The sequence below is a fragment of the Vidua macroura genome, chromosome 12 (genome assembly GCF_024509145.1).
Source record: "Vidua macroura isolate BioBank_ID:100142 chromosome 12, ASM2450914v1, whole genome shotgun sequence".
NCBI classification, from domain to species: domain Eukaryota; kingdom Metazoa; phylum Chordata; class Aves; order Passeriformes; family Viduidae; genus Vidua; species Vidua macroura.
The window spans coordinates 1614058-1632895 of NC_071582.1; the positions used below are offsets into that span (position 1 = coordinate 1614058).

At 44.0% G+C, this 18838-nt stretch overlaps 1 protein-coding gene across 3 annotated transcripts in view; it reads right to left on the minus strand.

Moving 5' to 3' along the window:
- The window catches only part of PEAK1 (pseudopodium enriched atypical kinase 1), a 108736-nt gene that overhangs the window by 24439 nt on the left and 65459 nt on the right, over nucleotides 1-18838 (minus strand). For 2 of the 3 annotated variants that reach the window (XM_053988230.1, XM_053988229.1), the window contains 2 exons: nucleotides 6610-9873; nucleotides 239-355 (listed from right to left, as the gene is read on the minus strand). In XM_053988230.1, the coding sequence (XP_053844205.1) occupies nucleotides 239-355; nucleotides 6610-9761 (3269 nt within the window). In that variant the 5' untranslated portion in view covers nucleotides 9762-9873. The remainder of the gene's footprint in view (nucleotides 1-238; nucleotides 356-6609; nucleotides 9874-18838) is intronic. The other variant, XM_053988231.1, reaches the window with a different exon arrangement.

The window sequence follows — 18838 nt, forward strand, 5'->3', positions numbered from 1 at the left end:
AGGAATGTTTTCTTTAAGAAGAAATAGATTCTAATAGCTTCACAGTTCTGTCATTGCCACAAACCAGGAATTATCACATCTCAAAGTAACTTTTTAGTATCACTTGGTGAGGTAAGAACATACTCATTCTCCAAACCAGACACATGCATGCACATACACTAAACCTAAGCTCAGAAGCATTTTGCCAAAGTAAACCAAGAGCTAGAAAGGAAGAAGGAAAAAAAAAATACCAACTCACCCACTGTACTCACTCACACAATTCCCCATTAAAGGAAATTCTTTCAGGGCCTTCTTGAGTCTTTTAATCATGTCTTGAAACTCTGGCGAGCCATTGATTCCACAGTGTTCTGGTGTGCTACAAGTTGTGCAAGCTGTGAGCGAGAGGGCTGAACTCTGCACAGAGTGATACACCTACTGCACCTTAGTGTTTACCTTCGGGGGCTGGGCCCTGCCAAGGCCCCAGGCAGCCAGGCACATCCAGCCCTGCCTTCTTAACTCCTGCACTGCCTCCCTGCAGGGACACAGGGCACGGCTGCATCACTGCTCTGGAATGACGGCTATGGCCTTACTCATGCCTGCTGCTCCGGGAAAAGCACGTTCAGCTCTCAAGAGGAGCTTTAGGAAGTAACACTAACCTATTGTTGAAAGTAAGAGAGTATCTCAAATCTGCATTCAGAGCCTCCCAAGAATACATTTTGAACCACAGTAATTAGAGGTCAGGTCATGAAATCCATGGGGAAATGCCTCCCAGTATCTTAACGCTGAGGACAGAGAGATCAAGCTTATGTACACAGTGAAAATGTCAAGCCCTTCAGTGGCACTGGCAGGACACAGGAGGACTAAAAGGGGGAACCATCCTCACTTAGGGAGCTCCAAGAACCACATCCCCAGCTGCTTCATGAGCTAAACAGTTAAAATGACTGGTTTTTCGAGGAAAGAGGAGCAGCTGATAAACAGGCAGTTCTCTCAGATTAGAACCACTAAAACCTGATATGGTGTAACTTTCTATCTGCTTACTGGTAACAAGTCATACTTAAAGCTATCTCCTTATTTGGGATATTTATAGATATTTTGCCAGGATGGATTCTTTGATGCCTTGCATAAGAGCACATATTTAGCATCTACAACAGTGAGTGCAGCCTCCTCTGTCCAAGTTTTTTCTCTCCCCTTTTTTATTTCAAAAACAAACTTCATAGAATTTAATTATCTTAGAGAACTCTGCTCCTCGGGCACAAATGGCTGAAGCTGAACAGCTATTCCGTTAGTGGAGGAAGCAGCCCTCTGCATGCAGAGAATGTGTCTGTTTTCCTAAGAAGCTGAGATTATGTGAAGCAAAAAAACTTGCCATAAAAATGACTGTCCTTCAGACAACACCCCACTGAATTTAAATACTTGCCATTCACGTGAGCACAGGCTCAAAACTGTTTTAAAAGTGTTATTTTTCTGCAGGGACAAATGCCTCTCTTTCCTTCAGGCTCTCCTCCTCCACATTTTTTGGAGGATAGCCAGAAGATGATGCAGTCTAACTCGCCTTGGTCTTTTGGGAACAGCAGGATCCAGAAAGATGCCTGTGTAGCGTGTTAATTTTGGTGAGGACACTGGAATCACAGCTCTTGTGTGACCTGTGCTCTCCTCTATTCAGAGCACGCCTGCTCAATTAGAGTGATTCATAAACAGCAATGAACAGGAGGGAGATAAAGTGGAACGCTTATAAGAAGTGATTGTGAGAGTGTATTCCTGAATTAGGGTCAGATCCAGAGGTAAAGGTGAGGGAACACAGTTCTGTACAAGATAGCACATAAATCCCAGTGGCAGGAATTAGTGACAGAAACAGAGAAAAGCTGATGTGGCCTTGGGGCCAGCACAGACACTGATCTCCTCCCCGAGTGGACATCAACACAGCAGCCATCAATGGCAGCTGTACAGTTGGAGATGGCAAGGAAGAGGACTTCATTTTACACACACAAAAAACCAACTGTGTAATTTGTAGCTATATTAGTTTCAAAGAGAGTGCTTTGAGATACCCTCAGGCCCTGCTAATAAAGCAAATATAAAGCCTAAACTGACTGAATAATGCTTGAGGAAGAATGCAGAGGTTAATGGCTGGAGGGTGGTCAGAGGCCACCTTATCCAGGAGCTTCTCTTCAGAACACTGACCACTTTATTGCTGCAAAACACTGAGCAGAGACAAGCAGTGCCCAGGTTTCAGTCACAGGGCGCTATGGACAGAACACATTCCAGTGGCTCCTGCAGTTCAGTCCCTACACAAATAGCCACTGAAGAGGAAAGTGAAACAAACTTCTCAAATGACAACCTGAAACTTCTAAGCCATGAAGTTCATTCCTAATTCTGATTATTGAGAAGCTGGCTTAGTCCTGAAGCTTGAGAATGTTTTTTTTTTAGATCTTGTATAATGCGATGTTTGCACGGATAAAGGGAGTACACTTGATAATCCAGTAAAGACATCCTGCTAAGCTCTTTAGTGTCACTGAAACTTAATGGTAATGAGTTTCACAGATTAACTGTGCATCATAAAGAAGATATTTTTCTTTATCCATTTTAGGTTCTCAGTCTTTCCATTTTATAGACTGTATTAGAGGAGTTAAGAACAATAATACATGATTTACCATTGCCTGATCTAAATTTATAAAATAATAAATGGTAAAGTCCCTTCCACTTGGATCTTGAACAGTCCTCGGTGTTTACAAGTTTTCACATAAAACGTTACCAAACGTATTGCTTAATGCACATGCAGAATTTCCAATTCTGTTAGAATTGGAAAATGTTCTAGAGAAAAATCTCACAAGTTTTTAATTGATGAGATGATAGAAGATAGCTAGTTAATACTTTTAAAAGCACTGCTAAGCACTGCTGAGTAAGGTAGATAAAGCTTGCTGACACCTAGATCAGAAAAGCCCTACCATGGATTTGACAAGGAAGAGCTGATCCACCTTAAATTTTCAGGGAGATTTCTCCCATTTCAGTAGACTTGCTCAAGCAAGGAATCTATATCATCCTTGAAAAGTCTCATCAATTTACTCAGGCTGTACTTAAAAGGTTCTGGGTTCATGTGAGAACCTCACCCTAAGAGTTATACCAGAAGCCCTCCAAACTGGGAAGGGTTTTGTTTTAAACAGAGCCCTACTGCGATTTCACAGATTTTCTTATCCTCCCAAGCAGTTTCTGAAGCAGCTGTGGAATCTGCAGGACTGGATCAGTGACAGTGTGAAAGTGGAATGTGGCAGTGGTGGTTATTCCTGCCTGTCTCTGGATGAAATCCTGATCTTAATGTATGGCTGCATTTTTGTAGAACAGTGATTCCCATTGTTTCCACTGAGCGATCTGTCACAAGACTCATATTCCTCTATACAGAGCTCAGATCTATTAGTTATGAGCTCAAATCCTTTTGCAAAAATTAACACAATCTTAGGAATTAGATTAGCGATCACAAATTTATCTATGAAGAAATGCCTCCTTAACTAAAACAAAATAAATATACAGACCTCACTACCTGAAGGAAGTACTTCAGGAAAAACAGAGTTTTATCTTCACTGCATCCAAGACTGCCCCAAAGATCCCATAAAGGAAAGTTATGGCTGACTTGCAGCTGTGAAAGGAAATTCTTGAGTGTAACCTGTAACTGAAATGGAGATGGCTGTGCCCAGATCAGATTAGTTCAGCTCTGATGTGCTTTATGAAGACAGCCAAGGAAGCAGCAGGACTGTGCTGCACTTTGCTTTTAGGAAATGTCTCCATCTAACCAGCTGCTGCTGGGTATGAGCAGTGATGTCTCAATGAAGGAGAGGAGAAGCCTTTATCTTGTGAAACTCCAAGAGGAACAGTCTGATCCATAAGATAACAAAGCCTTTGAAGGATCTTTTTATTCAGCTTGAGATGAGTGGATTGCACGCTGTGCTGTACCACCTTCATCAATTACAGTGGCTCAGGCCAGAAATACCACGTTATCCTTTGGTCAATTTTAAGTTTTGCACCTGAGAACAACTGCTGCTTCATGAACTAAAGGTGTTCTCATTCTAATTAATGATAAAACTGACATGACCGCTGATTTTTAGCAGAAATTAATCTGTCTACAAATTTTCAGTGAATTTAATATATCATTATTTGCTAGCCCCTTTTGAACCAGCATATCTGCATCCTGCTATCAAATAGAAACAATCACACTGACAAACCAAAACCAAGTTCCTTTGTGTAACAGAGAGATAATTTTCAGCTTTCTGAAAAACTGACGTTTTGCAAGTGTGTTCAAAGGGAAAACTGACCTTTCTAGTGATAACTTGAAATACTTGCAGCTGTTTTGTGGTTGTGTTATCAATCTTAAGCAGCTTTGTAATCCATTGCAAAGTAAGGAAATACTGGATCTTCATTAAATTTGCTTTCGAGACCTCCCCAGTAATCTGACATTTTTAAAGCTTATCTCATTTGCCAGGTCATCAGTTTGTTTTTTTCAGAGAGCTTGCTGTTCTTGGCATTCTGAGTTAGGGAAGTGTCCTGTTCACTGATTGCCATCTTCAGGTCATCCATTCTCCTCTAAGCCTCTGCAGGCTTAACTGAACATTCTAAACATCTTTTTCATGCACATATCTTAGCCTGAATTACAGCTAACCTTGTACTAATACCTGGAGGGTTAACACAAAACAAGCAAAGCTTCTCATGGGTTATGCCTCCTGCTTGTGAAAAAATGGCATTTAGAAATCCTGATTCTCACCCACCAGGATATTAAAAACAAAAGCCAAACCACTTAAACAACAATAAAAACCTTCAATTGTGTGGCATGATAAAGTTTCACTTGGACTCATTAACAACATTAAAAAGTATTAAAAAACTCTAATTAACTCAAGGCACCAAGAATATGAGAACTGAGGCATAAATCAGGGGAGCACCCAGTGCTCCCACAACTCAGCACCTCAGTGTATTTTCTTTGAAATTTGTAGAAACCAGGGAACAATATTGTCAGAAGATGAAATTCCAATTCTTAACATGTAGAAATTTCCAGTTTTCACCGGGGAAAATTCTGAGATATGGTTTTAACCAACATCCTCGTGACTTGAAGAAAACTAAAGAGTAAACACACATTTTGGAAAAAGTGAATGAGAGATCAGTGACCCAGTGCCTTCAAAAGGAAGGGCAGAACATTGCAACAGCACCATCTCCAGGGCAGTGCAAGGATCCCTGACAGGCTGCTCCTGCCCTCTCACCACCCACAGAGGCAGCTGCTCCCTCCTGCCCATCCCCTGGCACGTCAGCCAGCTGGTGTGGCTGAGCACTGACTGCCAAGTTCCTTCTCACCTGCATCTCTGGCTCACCAGAGCACAGCACCTGTGCTGCCAGCACTGCAGTGGGGCACTAAGAGCTGGGAGCCAGGCGATCTCCTGATGGCACTGGAACCAAAATCAACCTCACTCTCCCCAGCTTGCCCCAGAGACAGGAGAAAGAATCCAGGTTCCTGGGCGTTGAGAGCACAAACTCCTGCAATCCTTTAACCTGCCCTCTCTACTACTACTAGTAGAGTTGTAGTACTAGCTACTTCTCACCAATTCATTTAGGGCAAATCTAGAGACTGCACTCCTATCAAGGGTTATTCCAGCACTCTTCTTGTATGGAGAAAGAAAACCAAGTTATTTTGCTTTAGGACAAGTGGCAGTCAGTTTATGGTAAACTCTAACTATGCTCACACAGGGATTTCTATTAGGTTAAAACTGTTTTTAGCTAAAAAACACTGCAGTTTTCTTGTACAGAATATGGAGAAAGAAAACAAAAAAACACTGTCATGATACATTTTCTGGGGCTCACACTTCACAAAATTTTTGATTTCTTCCCATTAGGTTGTTGTTATAATGAAATAAATAATTCAAATTTGGGGCTACTTTGGAATTGGTTTGTGTAATAACATTGGAAGGCAAATTCTAACACATCCACAGCTGTGGTCCAGCACTCAGGGAATCCTACTCTGCCCACATGACTGACTGCAACTGATGTGACCAGCTCTTACTGGATCTAATACTGCCAGGGGACAGAGCACAGTCACTGCTAAAGGCCTTGCAAGACAGAGAAAACACTATTTTGTAGGTACCCTAATTCTGTTAGTACTTTTTTACAAGGTTTAATTTGGGAGTGCTGCAGTGATGCTGCAGTGTGGTTAATTAGCATCTGTTGAATTCTTGGGCACGTGAGGTAAAGTTAGCACAACACCTTCCGTGAGTCACAGAGCTTTTAATTTCTATTGTACTTCTCAATAGTTGCCTCCTGTTTCTGCTGAGAAATTCTGAAGTTTCCCATAACACAGAAACATGTTCTTAAAGCAGAAATTCAAGAAAATGGATGTGATCCAATGGAGCATGGCTATTGTGAGATGTTAGTGAGCCTGCAAGACAAACTCTAAATATCAGGTACTGCTTCTAGTAAATGTTTTGCATCTTTTCTGGTATCTAACGTAACAGAAAGATTTTAAAACACACTCTAAGCTACCTAAAATAAATATACTTTGAAAAAATTGCATTCACGTAATAAAACTCCTTAGTCTCTCCCTTTTCAGCAGCATATACAGGACAGTTCACAACAGAGTAAGTGACTAAAACAGCCGAGTGGTACCTGGGGATTTTCTTGGGAGCCTGAGGTGGTGAGGAATGGCCGGCTATGTTTTGTCCCGAGCTCTCTGGAGCCTTTTCCTGTGCTTCTCCCTTGTCCTTTGCCAGTGCCTCTGCGATAGCAGACTCCAGCCCAGCCTGCTGCGGGAGCTCAGCCCTCGGCTCCGCCTGTGCCGGGTCACACCTGTACATGAAAACGATCGACGGCTTCTCGCTGGAGTCGGACTTGGCCTCGCTGAACCAGTGGTGCCGCTGCACCGGAGGCGGGGGCAGCATGTGTATAACAGTTCCATCCAGACCCACCAACTTCCCTTTCTCCCTGTCCTTCTCTCTCTCCTCCTCATCGTCAGCTTTCCTGCGGCGGAAGAAGCTCTTGAACGATATCCAGCGTTTGGGTTTCGCGTCGGGACGCCGCCCCTCCGAGTGCAGGATGGACTCGGCCTCTGTCGACCTGGTGGGGCTGTTGGGTTTGGCCCAATTGCTGAAATGCCTTTGCAGCAGGTTACTGGCATGGTAGGGAGAGGAGGTGGAGCGTGGAGGGGGGAATGGCGGTGCCTGCTCTGCCTGGGGACTCGTGGCGCTCGGGGTGGCTCGCGCTGGCATTGGAGAGGGAGTGGCAGCTGGCTGCGAAAGTGGATCTTTCTGCATTTTAATGGCAGTGCTTTCCATCTTGGAGGACTCCACTTCAGGCTGTGATGTAAACAGAGATTTGGGTCGTACCAGGGTGTTTTTAGCAGCATCTCCCTCGGGGGGTAAGGAATACAGTTCTTCTACACTACAGGACTTGGGAGCAGACTGAGGCGTTTCTGGAGGAGACTGCGGAGGCTGGATAGAAGCCACAATCTGTGAGAGCACCGTGCTCGCGTTCTCTCTGCCACCACTGCTGCCAATGGAACCATCTGGGGTTATGTCTGCTTTTGCTGCAGGCTCTTGCATTGCCTTTTGAACTCTGGATGGGGAGCTGTGGTCAGCACTGTGACTTCTCTGTGGGGATATCTGGCTTTTAGTGAGGCAGCTGTTGAACTCTTGGACCTTCTGAGCCACAGAGCCCAGCCTGCACTCAGAGCTACTGGCCACCCCTCTTGCCTGGGGCAATTCAGTGGATTTGCTGCCTATGGCTTCGGTGCTTTTACTTTCAGTTTCTATTTCTTCATAGGTATGGCTTATCACACTTGTAGTTTTATCTTTGACAGACAGCTCCCCAGTGGTCCCTAGAAAACTTTTATAGATTGCCAAGTTATCGTATGCATTTGGATTGATTACAATAGGAACCTTAATAGCATTTTTGGAACTCCTAGCATAAGTGGGCTCATCATGAATGATAATAGGGAAAGGTGGCATGCCAGCATTGTTGTAACTGTTGAATTTTATCTCAGACAAATTGGGAGACTTAACTGGGACAGTTTTCGAAGAAATGTTTGTAGCTGTAGGTGAAGTAGGAGCTGACTTGTGGCTTGTCTTCCTGGGAGGAACGGAAGGTCCCGAGCTGTTTCCAACCAGTTCCACCTTAGGTATTTTCTGTCTTGGACTAGTGCTAGAAGTCCACACTTCTTGGTATCTGATTGCGCTGGATTTTTTCAGATTAGCGTGTACACGTACAGGTGATGCCGCAGAGGATGCAACAGGTGTGCCCGGGGTTACTGGTGAGCTTGGGTTAGATGATGCCTTTTTGGTTTCTGAGGTTTCAGTCTGATTTTCTTTACATTCACTGGTCATGGCAGCTGATACATCCACTACGGTGTATGGCTTGCACACTGGTTGTTCCATGTTCACCACCCTGTAAGGTTTAGCTTGCTCCTCCACAGGCACCAAATTAATAGTTACGGCTTGACCAGCAACATCTGAAGAACTTTTGTTCTCCTGCGTATCCGTCTGCACGGCAATTTTGCCATCCTTCTCCTCCAGGCGAAGCGCAAGGACTGCTTTGTGAGTTTCCTGACTTTTCAGAGCATTTCTGGGTACTTTTGGCACATCCTTCACTTGCTGATTGTCACAAAGACTTTCATATTCTGGTTCAATCACTTTGAGGTCCTGAGGAGTGCTAGGAGATAACCCTCCATTACAGAGCTTCTGGGAAGAACTGCTGGCTGTCCCAGAACGAGACTCTTCCGTCAAAGAAGAATCAGGAGATGTAGAATCAGAAGATACCATGCTCTGCATGCTCTCTTGCCCATAAAGAATCACAGTCTCTTCCCCGTAACCATTTAAAATTTCATCATAACTGTCGTCATAATCCACGGCACAGATCCGCTGGAGAGACTTGTTCCGAAGGGGCACAGTATTCCATTTTTTGTCAACGCAGAACGGAACAGGAGACAGGGTGTTAGCTCTGAAATTAGCAAAGCGAGGTTGGCCCCTCATCCGGATTTCCATTGCTAACAGCTCTTCATCACTTTCATCCCAGCTCTCATGCTCTTCCTGCATGCTGCCAAAAAACGTGTCATCCTCACTCTCATCTCCACTAGACAACTCTGGATAACAGAAACGTCCACCTTCATTACTTATGACTTCAGTGCTTCCACTCAGAATAACATGCTTACTCTGTGAGTCCTTCATTCCACCCACCATGCAGCTCGGAGGGATCTTCCTTTCCAACGATCTTTTGTAACAGTTATTTATCCTTCCCAAGAAGGTTTCTCTTGAGTTGGTTTCATTTCCAGTGAGCTGAGGTGCGGTATCCAAACCTGCAATCTCCTTCAGAACTTCTGTCAGTCCATTATTATTGTTATTCGGTATCTTACCCACGCCCTCGCTGCTGCCATAAGGCCTAGGAACATGGCTGTAACCTTCGATCTCCTCCTCATTGTTATTGTTCAGTGGTTTTTTGGTCAGGACCGCCTTGTTGCGGTTCCACCCCACGGGCAGGGGTTTGTTCTCGCACTGCTCCAGCGTGGCCAGCTCTGCGCAGAGCCCATCTGCCACCATCATGGTGGGTTTCACGGCTATCGTCGGCTTCTTGGCCACGGGCGGGCGGAAGCTGCCCGTGCTCCTCCCACGCTGGCTGCTGCTCTGGTTTGCATTGGGTTTCAGGTTTCCATGCGAGAGGGGCTTCTTCTCCGACACCGGGGGTAACTGGTGCAAGCTCTTGGGCTTGAAGCAGTTCTTACATTCACCGGGTTTCCACACGTGCTCAGTGAAAGTGTTGCAAGCAGACATTTTCCCAGAGCTCTGCGCCTGCAGCCCTGCTGCTCAGTGCATGGTAGGAGTCTCATCCATGGGGCCGCACTCTGCTCACCCGCTACGGACGCTTCCTTGAGCAGTGATCATGCTGGAAGAACACGAAACACAGAAAGGATGAGAATGGGGAAAAATCTGCTTGATCATTATGTTTTCCACACTAGGGATAATGTGGAAGGAGCAAGCAGCCTTCTGCTGACATCTTCATTTACAAAACTATGTAACTGAAATGCAAAACTAAATTGCAGCTATCATTCTTCTCCTACATAAAGAATTAAAACTTTGGCAGCTAAGTCCAATGTTACCTAAAGCAGAGGGAGGGAAAAATGGCAATGACTGAGAATTTAGAGTAATTCTCTTGACTAGTTCAGGACCATTGACCTTTAATTTTGTCCAATAAAACAAATGCAGGAAGAGAATATAAACCCAAAGATTACCACACATTATGCTTTCACCATAACTACTCAAACATGAGATAGAAAAGCAAGAGTATGTTTACTCTCCTAAATGCAATTGAGATAATTTGTTCTAGCTTTGAATGTGAACAAGCTCAGCTTAAGTGAGAAAATGTGTTCAAGCAATCCCAAACTCTGCCACTTTTTTCATCAGAGTCAAATGATAACTGGAGAGGTATTTTGGCTGAACAGACAGGCTGTTCTGATGTCCTGGAAAAGTCAGATAACAACACAGTGGAAATCCTTCTAGAAAGTCACTGCTTTTTCTCCTTTTGCTTACTGTAATGGCAAGAAACCATTCTGATATCCTCAAAACAAAGCTAAGGATTTTTAGTCCCTGATTTGTTTCACATGTAGCTTTTCTACCTAACCCCTCCAGAAATAACAACTGAAGAAGAACTGAAAAACTCGTTCAAAGTGAATCTTTTTATTTCCTGAAATGATCAGCCTTAAGTAAAAATCAAACACGAATCTGCTGTGCTTTATAGTCACCAGAGTATCCCGGATTTGAGTGTTTCATGAATTAATGCCTGAAGATTTTAAGCCTTCTGAGCCAAATCCGCAAGTCTGTTCTCTTCGTCACTGTTGCATAACTCAAATTATCGGAGACATTTTACTGAGGTGAAAGGATCTCTACGTCCACTGCTACTTCTGTAAACACAGGCACTGGAAATCAATACTGCTCTATTCTTACAGGCCTCGGGGTGCAAATATCCTTGCTGCTCACCCAGGCACACGGCGAGGGCAGTGCTGACCCGCTGTAGCTCCTCACAGAGCTCAGCAGCAGGGAGGCTGTGCTGGAGCTCTCAGGGCACCACTGGCTTTCATCAGCGTGGCAAACAACAGGATCATTAGAGAGCTGACACCGGGAAGGCTTTGTCAGTCTCCTCACGTCCTGCTCTGTGTTTTGGCAAGGGCTGTCCTGTGCTGGCAAACCAACAGAGCAATCCCGATCCAACAGCAGATGGGGCTGAAGCCTAACTCTATTAGTGCCTGCAGGCACAGCCGTGCTACCAGGGCTATCACATTTCATATGCTGACTAAATATGTTTCCAGACAAAGCTTTTTGCCAAAAAGCCACTGCCAAAAGCTTTCTCTGTATGACCTAAGAGAGAGAAACTCTGCCAGACTGAGATCTGCCCAAACTTTTAGACTTTATCTTGCATATACAGAGTAAAATGCCTTTGTATGTTTCTTCCATCTCTCTCAAGTTTTGTTGCTTCAACACCTTGCGAGGCCATATACTGTATGCAGAAAAATTACATCAAGAAATAGTTCTCCTAAAACCAGGGAGAGAGCATGTACAAGAATTTTATAGTCTGGTTATCTCCCTCTTTTCATGTGTTTAAAAAATAGGAGTAAAGTTACACTAATGGGAATCTAAGCTAAATGCTTTCTTGAAAATATATTTCTCCATCACATCAAAGCTTTGAACAACCAATTTAAACAAAAGGGTTAGTGCTTGTGTGTGGGTTTTAAGATTTGCCCATGTGATCTTATTTCTCTGAAATTGCATAAGCTGCACTTGCTCTAGAATCCCATCACAAGGCAGGCGGCTTTATGGTGTTCCAGGCATTTCCTGCCAGGAAAAAGGGGCGCTGAGGAAGCTCTGCAGTGCCCACCTGCCCAGGGCTACATCCTGATGTGATGCCACCACTGCCTGTGTCACAACACACTGGCCACTCTCCTTTGCTCCAACACTTCCTCTAAGCCAGAGAAGGGTCACACTCAACTACAGGAAACTCAGCAGAACCACAGTTCTCCAGAGAGATTAACAACTACAGCTCTGTGCTTCATCCCAGAACACCCCCCTTGTGTGCCAGCAGCGCTGCCTGCAGCACTTTACCTCAGCAATCACACACCTGGTGACTGTGGAAATGCAGATGTGGAACCTGGACACAGAGTACACACAAGCCACGGGTAGGTATTTCAGCTCTTTTGGCCTCCAACAGCCAAGAGAACTGGTTTGAACACAGCCCTGACCCCAGGATGATTTGTGACACTCTGGAACAGAAGAGCCACTGACTCCCTGGGTCTGTGAACCCCAGCTGGGTTTGCAACTGGCTTGGGCACAGCAGGACGAGCAGTTCCTGTCACAGGCCCTGACACTGCCTGCAGCTGCACCACAGAGGAAACAGCCACCTTCCAACTAGAGGAAATGGATCTTAAGAAAACAACCAAAACAATTCCAACACTGTGCTACTTTTGTACTTTGAAATCAGAAGCACTCCTACGCTATTTCAAATTAAATCCACAGTGACCTTTATATGCTGAAACAAGCATTTGCAATCTTAAAAAAAAAGTCAGTTTCTTCCCTGTTGAACAACTAAAAGCAATCTTTCTGCTGCTTTCCTCCCCTTTAAAAGGAATTACTTTTTCAACTACAAATTCTCTATTATGTGTGCTAATTATGGTGAGAGTAATTAGGAGTGATAAGAGAAATGAAATCTTTCAGCAGGCTGCTGCTTCCATGGCTGTCTCCAGCTGCAGCTTGGCAGGGGGCAGCAGAGGCCATCGAAGGGACTGAAAATGCACACAAAGACAAGGAAAAAATCATCCCGACATTGCTCATCGCTGGATTCCTGCACTATCTCCAGAACAAAACAGGGCAACGAGAGACCCAGGCAGTCACACCTCAGATCTCTCCAGCTGCAAGTGACCAGGTGTCTTTCCTTCCCTACCTTCCCTGCTTCCACTGACACTCCATGTACCTGCTAAGGAACAGGAACGTGCACCCTGCAGAGCTCCTGGCTCTTCTGAAATGAGTAGCTCAGGTGACAAAACTCATTTGAAGACGCTCAATCTACGCAAAATCAAGGCAATGATAAGATGTTACTTACAAAACAGCATCAGACTCGTAAAGAAAGTATTAATAGCAAATATGTGACATCAACAGTCTGCATTTCATCCCTGTATCTCAAAGCCTTTTATGTAAGTTGGTAAACAGAACTATTCACAATTTATACGGGGAACCACTGCAGTGCAGTGACGTTAAGGAACTAAAATTCACCAGTGAGTCAGTGTCAGGAGCAAGTACAGACAGACAACTTCTGCTCCCAACAGCAGATCGTGACACTTCATTCACTAAATGGTTGAGTCAGCACAGATAATTTATCAGCCTTAAAGGCCAAATCATTCCATGTGTATATGAGACTAATGCTCCTCATTCCAGCAGGTACACAGCTGTGCACAGGAGGGCTCAGCCTGGCCCTGTTGAGTTGGCATCAAGCAGTCAGGAAGGCAAAAGCATATTTCAGTTTTCAGGTCAGAGGGAGAAGATGACACATCTGGAGTTGCAGAGCAAAGATGAAGCAGGGATCAGCTGAGATACCCTCGTGTCAGGAAGCTTGCACAGCAATGCAGAAATGTCTCTGTGGTGCTTTTATTTGTTGACATCATCTTTGCTGAGTGCATGAAGATAGTAATAAACATGCATTTCAGGCATTTTGCCTTTGTTCTAGGTAATTTCAGGCTGGCAGGTCTCCTTTGGATGCATGCTGGCTGAATCACAATGAAGGCCTTCTCCAGTAATACTTTATACTAAAATAATCCAATTAAAAAGAACTTAATTGGTGTGCAACATTCCCTACAATTTCAACATTTTAAAAATGAATAGTCTCGGTAAGTACCAGATGGTGACACGCACTAATTAATCAGGCCTGCTCAGTGAATGAGCATATGAAAATGCATGCACCTATTAGACATGTGCTTGCAATGCTGTGTGCTGCAAAAATCTCCCCCCACTGAAAGGCTGGGACTTTCCTGAGCTGCAACCAGCACCCTCTGGTCTCCTCTGGGATCACCACACCCTGGCACAGGTTTCCTTTGGTTTGTCCTCCTCCAGGGAAAATCCATTTACCTGTAGTGCTGCTGGCCCTGACAATGGGGCTGCAATTTTTATGCTGCAGAATAAACTGCATTGATCAGCCTTCTTCGGCACCAGTCCAGTCAGGGCTGCTGCACAACCACAAACCTCTCCCCACTGCCAGGCCTGTCCTCAGACTGAAAAAATCAGCAGTGGGAATTCAACCTGGGCTTCCTATACGGGAGTGCCCAAAGGCCACAAAACCACCAGGGCTTTGTGGTTTGTCTGAACCACTTAGAGGCATGTGGACAGTCACTGATCATCATTAATAGCAGTGCAAGTCTCACACAGCAGGGAAAAGGGGATGGCCATTCTTTGCCAGGGTCTGAGTTCTGTTTCTTTTAAATTTTAATGTAACCATAAACATTTGAAGAGCCTGTTTTAAAAACCGACACTCGTGCAGGTCCTGCTTGGGGGGCAGTGGGCTGTGGGAATGCTCCCCGAGAGTGTCCAGCGCTCCCTTCACTCAGGGCGTGCCAGGAAAGCCCACGGCACTAAAGAGTGCAAGAAGCACTATGGGCTGGCACAACTTTATTCCCAAAGTGAGGGATATTTGCTAAATATCTGCTCACTGCAGTACCAAACCAGAGCTCTGACTCTGGCAGAGAGCACAGATGGACATTTCCATAAATGCTGGGCATTACCACTTCTGTTAAAAAAGAAGTTTTATCTTGCTGCAGACAGGGGTTTTTTTCCTGTTTTAATGTTTCACACTGTATTTCTTCTGCTTCAAAAAGAGCTCAAATTACATAAGTATTTCATAATACTAAGTAAGTGAAGGAAAACCTTAAATATGGGCTTTTTTTTCCTCCCTAAAACTTGCAAAGGTAAAACGTGATAGAAATAACCAACAAATTGGAGAAAAAACCTGCCCAGGGCTAGACAATGTGGGATGCTTCAGAAGAAAACAGGCATTTCTTTGCAATTGACCTAACCCAAAGAGATAATGCCACCAAGCAAGGAAAAGGCAAGGAATATCCTCGGGACCTGCCCAGGTACTCTGAACAGATTCTGCATCACCACACTGGGAACACACAGAGCTGTAACAAGGCCAAGCTCTGCCCTGTGGTGCTGAGCCCAGAGGGCAGCCAAGGCAGGTATTTGAATAGGAACTCTTATGAGTCCCAGTAATAACAATTCTTGACATTCGTAACTGGAGATTTTTTCCTTTTGGAAAAAGAAGTCATCATTTAGTATTAACAACATTTTAAATCTATTTGGTCCATTTAGATATATATATATATAAATTCTTCTAATGATGATCACTCAGACACAGCAGCACAGTATATTCTTTAGGAATGCTTTTTTATTTACATGGAAAATTGACTTTATTTTCTACTTTTAACAAAGTGAAGTAAGCCAAACTATAAATTATGTCCTTTCTGAAAATGGTTGTACACCATTCTAAGATTTAGCAGCAAATTACGGGTAAGCATATCAGCTGACAGGAAAAAAGCACAAGAATTATAATTTCAAAAAAGTATCCTCAGTTCTAGTGCATTTCAGTTTCTCCCTACTTTATTCAAGAAAAACTATGAGACTTAAGTCCCTCACAGCATTTTAAAAGTATGACTGTATCTTGACCAATCTAATTATCTTTGATTTACCCTTCCTGGGCTCACTTGAAATTCTGCCCTTTGATCTTTTTTCCTTTTGTTTAAGCACATGCAAACACTCGTGGAGAAGAATGAACTTTACCAAACCTCTCCAGAGTCTGCTCACAACAAACAAAAAAGCAATACCTGAGAAACATTATAGTGCTTTTATAGCCAGAGACCTGGGAACAGTTGTGGTTATCCTTCTGCTGAGCACAGCTTGAGAAGGAAAACAGGGTGGATCACCCCTGGATTGTGGAGTCCAGCAATTCTGCAACTTGTGTTTGCTTCAGCCTCTCTCCCTTGCACTCCTGCAGGCCCTGGCTCCAAAGATCTGAGTGCTGAACACCAGAGGCAGCAAAACACACAAGTGCCAACCCCCAAAATCCCCCCAAACCCCCATTTCAGTTTAGTAAATAACTTGTGGATATCAAAATACAAATCAGCATTGGAAAGGATGGGGAAGAACTGACTAAACAGGAACCAAAGACACATTGAAGTGTCATGGCAGGTAACTCAGGAGGGAGGGGCTGGCTCACAGCCAGGACAGCAACAGCTACAGCACCGAGGCTGCAGCACAGTGGGCACCCTCCAGTGGTCCCAGTCCCCCCTGGGAACCTTAGGAGTCATTAAATAAAGACTTGGCAGGATTAAGTTTAAAAATGAACCACTAGGAGCCATTATTAAAAAGGGAGGTATTAAAAATAACCGATAAATTACAGCAACAGCGCAGCAGGGCTGGACTGTGCAGAGGCAAGAATTGTGGAGAAATTCAGGAACCAGGTGGCTGAGCTGTGCAAAATTACAGTCCCTTATCAGAACCAGGCATCAGTTCAGCACATGGTGAAGGGACCTGCTCTTTATCATCACTTCTGGGAAGGAAACCTGCTCTTCCTACCAACCATGAACCAATGAGCAAAAGAGAAATGGCACAATCTTATTTTAAGCTTTTAAGAAGTTTTCTCCAATTCCTAATGGCAGAGCATGCAAATGGTGTCACAGCAAAGGCCAGGCAACCAGCAGATTACATGCTTTCTGTGTGAGAAAATCAATGACATGATTTACTGAGTATTGCACTCAGTTCTATTTATGACACCTCAGGAAGAAATGCTGCATAAAACAGCCACAAAAATATTTTAATATGGAAAGCTTTTCATCCCTTCAGTGAAACAAAAAGATTAGGATAGTTTAGTCAGAACTGAGACAAATAAAATAATGTAATAGTATATTAAATGATCCATCACATAAAGAAGACAGACTGGGTGTTCCCATTTAGTGTCTATCTCAAAAAAAAAAAAAAAAAAAAAAAGGCAATAAACCCAGTGCAGCATATTTACATCTCCAAAAAGAAAATTATTCCACACAAAACAGTTCCTGAAAGAAGCTGGCACTGAGATCAAGGGGTCAGTGGATTCAGAGGAACAACCAGACATTAATACATGGGATGAGCCATGACACTTGTAGGAGGTGGGGTGAGCCCAAAGCTCCCAACTTCAGAGCTCCAAACCAGCATTAACCATTTCAGTGGAGAAGGGGATTTGCTCATTACCAGGTTGTTCCTGTGCTGGCCACTGGAGAAGTCTGGGCAGGGTGAAGGGCAGGCACTGCTGGGGGCTGGGCCTGACTGCTCCTCCCCTTCCCAGATCCTGCTTTTTCAGTGGTTTTAGCTTGATCCAGCAAAATAACCCCATGGTGCAGGAACACTGCGATCCCATCATCTCCCATGGTAAGCTCAGGCCTTTCTCTCCTCCTCCCACACTTTGTCACTCTGTCCCAGACTTGGAACTCAGTCCTGGGCCATCCCATTTCTACCTTTTGTGACTTCATGTTTGGCACTGGGCAGCTGGGGCCTGGGGCTGTCAGTGCCTGGGCCAAGGGACTGTCACACCCCCAGGTCCTGCAGGGATCTGGACAAACCCACACCCAGGTCAGGCAGTGGGAATTAGCCAGGTGGAAAGAGATTACTAAAGATTAGTACTGTTTGAAGCTTGTCACACTACAGGTTAGAAACATCAGGGTAAGGTTACAGGGGAATGACAGAAGAGGGATTTTTCTCTAAAAATAACCTAATCAGTTTAACTTTTGAAGACACATACATTACTATTTTATGGTGGAAAATAGAAATAAAAATAAGCCCTATATTGCTATCTCATTCACTATGTGGTAGAGCAATGCCTGGAAAGGGCCTGAATCTTTGTAAAAACTCCTCCAGTTTCCCATTCCACAGCAACCATCTCCTCCCACTGCCATCTGCTTGGTGCACTCATTCTGCCTCATTCCTCACATCTATGATCAAAGACAGACATTCTAATTTGAGGGCCTCTTTGATAATCTTGAGAAACTAGCTACAGGTAATTTTTTGACCATCAAAGCTGGTTCCAGCAGCTTATTCTCACACAGGCTACTCTTCTAATTAGGGTGTCATTTATCCTTCCCAATAAGCTACTTCAGCAAGCAAGATGAATACAAGAAATTTTAATCTGCAGTCATAAGCCAGAGCAATGAAATGAGTGATGAGCTCCAAGTCAAAAGGTTAAAGATATTAATGTTTACTAATGTTGAAGTTTACAACAGATAATTTCTTTGCTTATTCTACTTACGCTTTGCCTAAAATCCATCCCCATAAAATGGCAAGCCACCACTGATAAGAATGTTATTAGGGATAAAAAGCACCAGCATAGATGAAATTCAGAAAAGGAATTAGGAGGTGCTGGCATCGGATGCTTTTAGCATACATAATAAGAATTGACTTCTTCCTTATTCTGGTGATTGTGTTGTGCCTGCCAGTCCACAACACCCCAGTGTTCCAGGCACATTGTGGGGGCTCTGTGTGCAGCCCTTTCCCTCCATGGGGACAGAAAAGGACTAACAGCCAAACCCAGGGCATCTCACAGTCAGTCATCAGCTTTTTAGCCTACCAAAAGAGACAAGATGTAGGGCAGGAAAAAAACCCCAACAAAACCCCAGTAATTTATTTTAGTTCCCAAAATCTGATTCCATACTTTAAAATACTCCACACGTGGAAAACTATGCAGTGAAGGCATCATTAAATATACTCAAGGACAGAATCAGAAAGGAAATGCAACAGAAATCCTGTGTTAGTTTTTATCTTTCCAGTCAATGACTGGTTTTTGCAGCTGG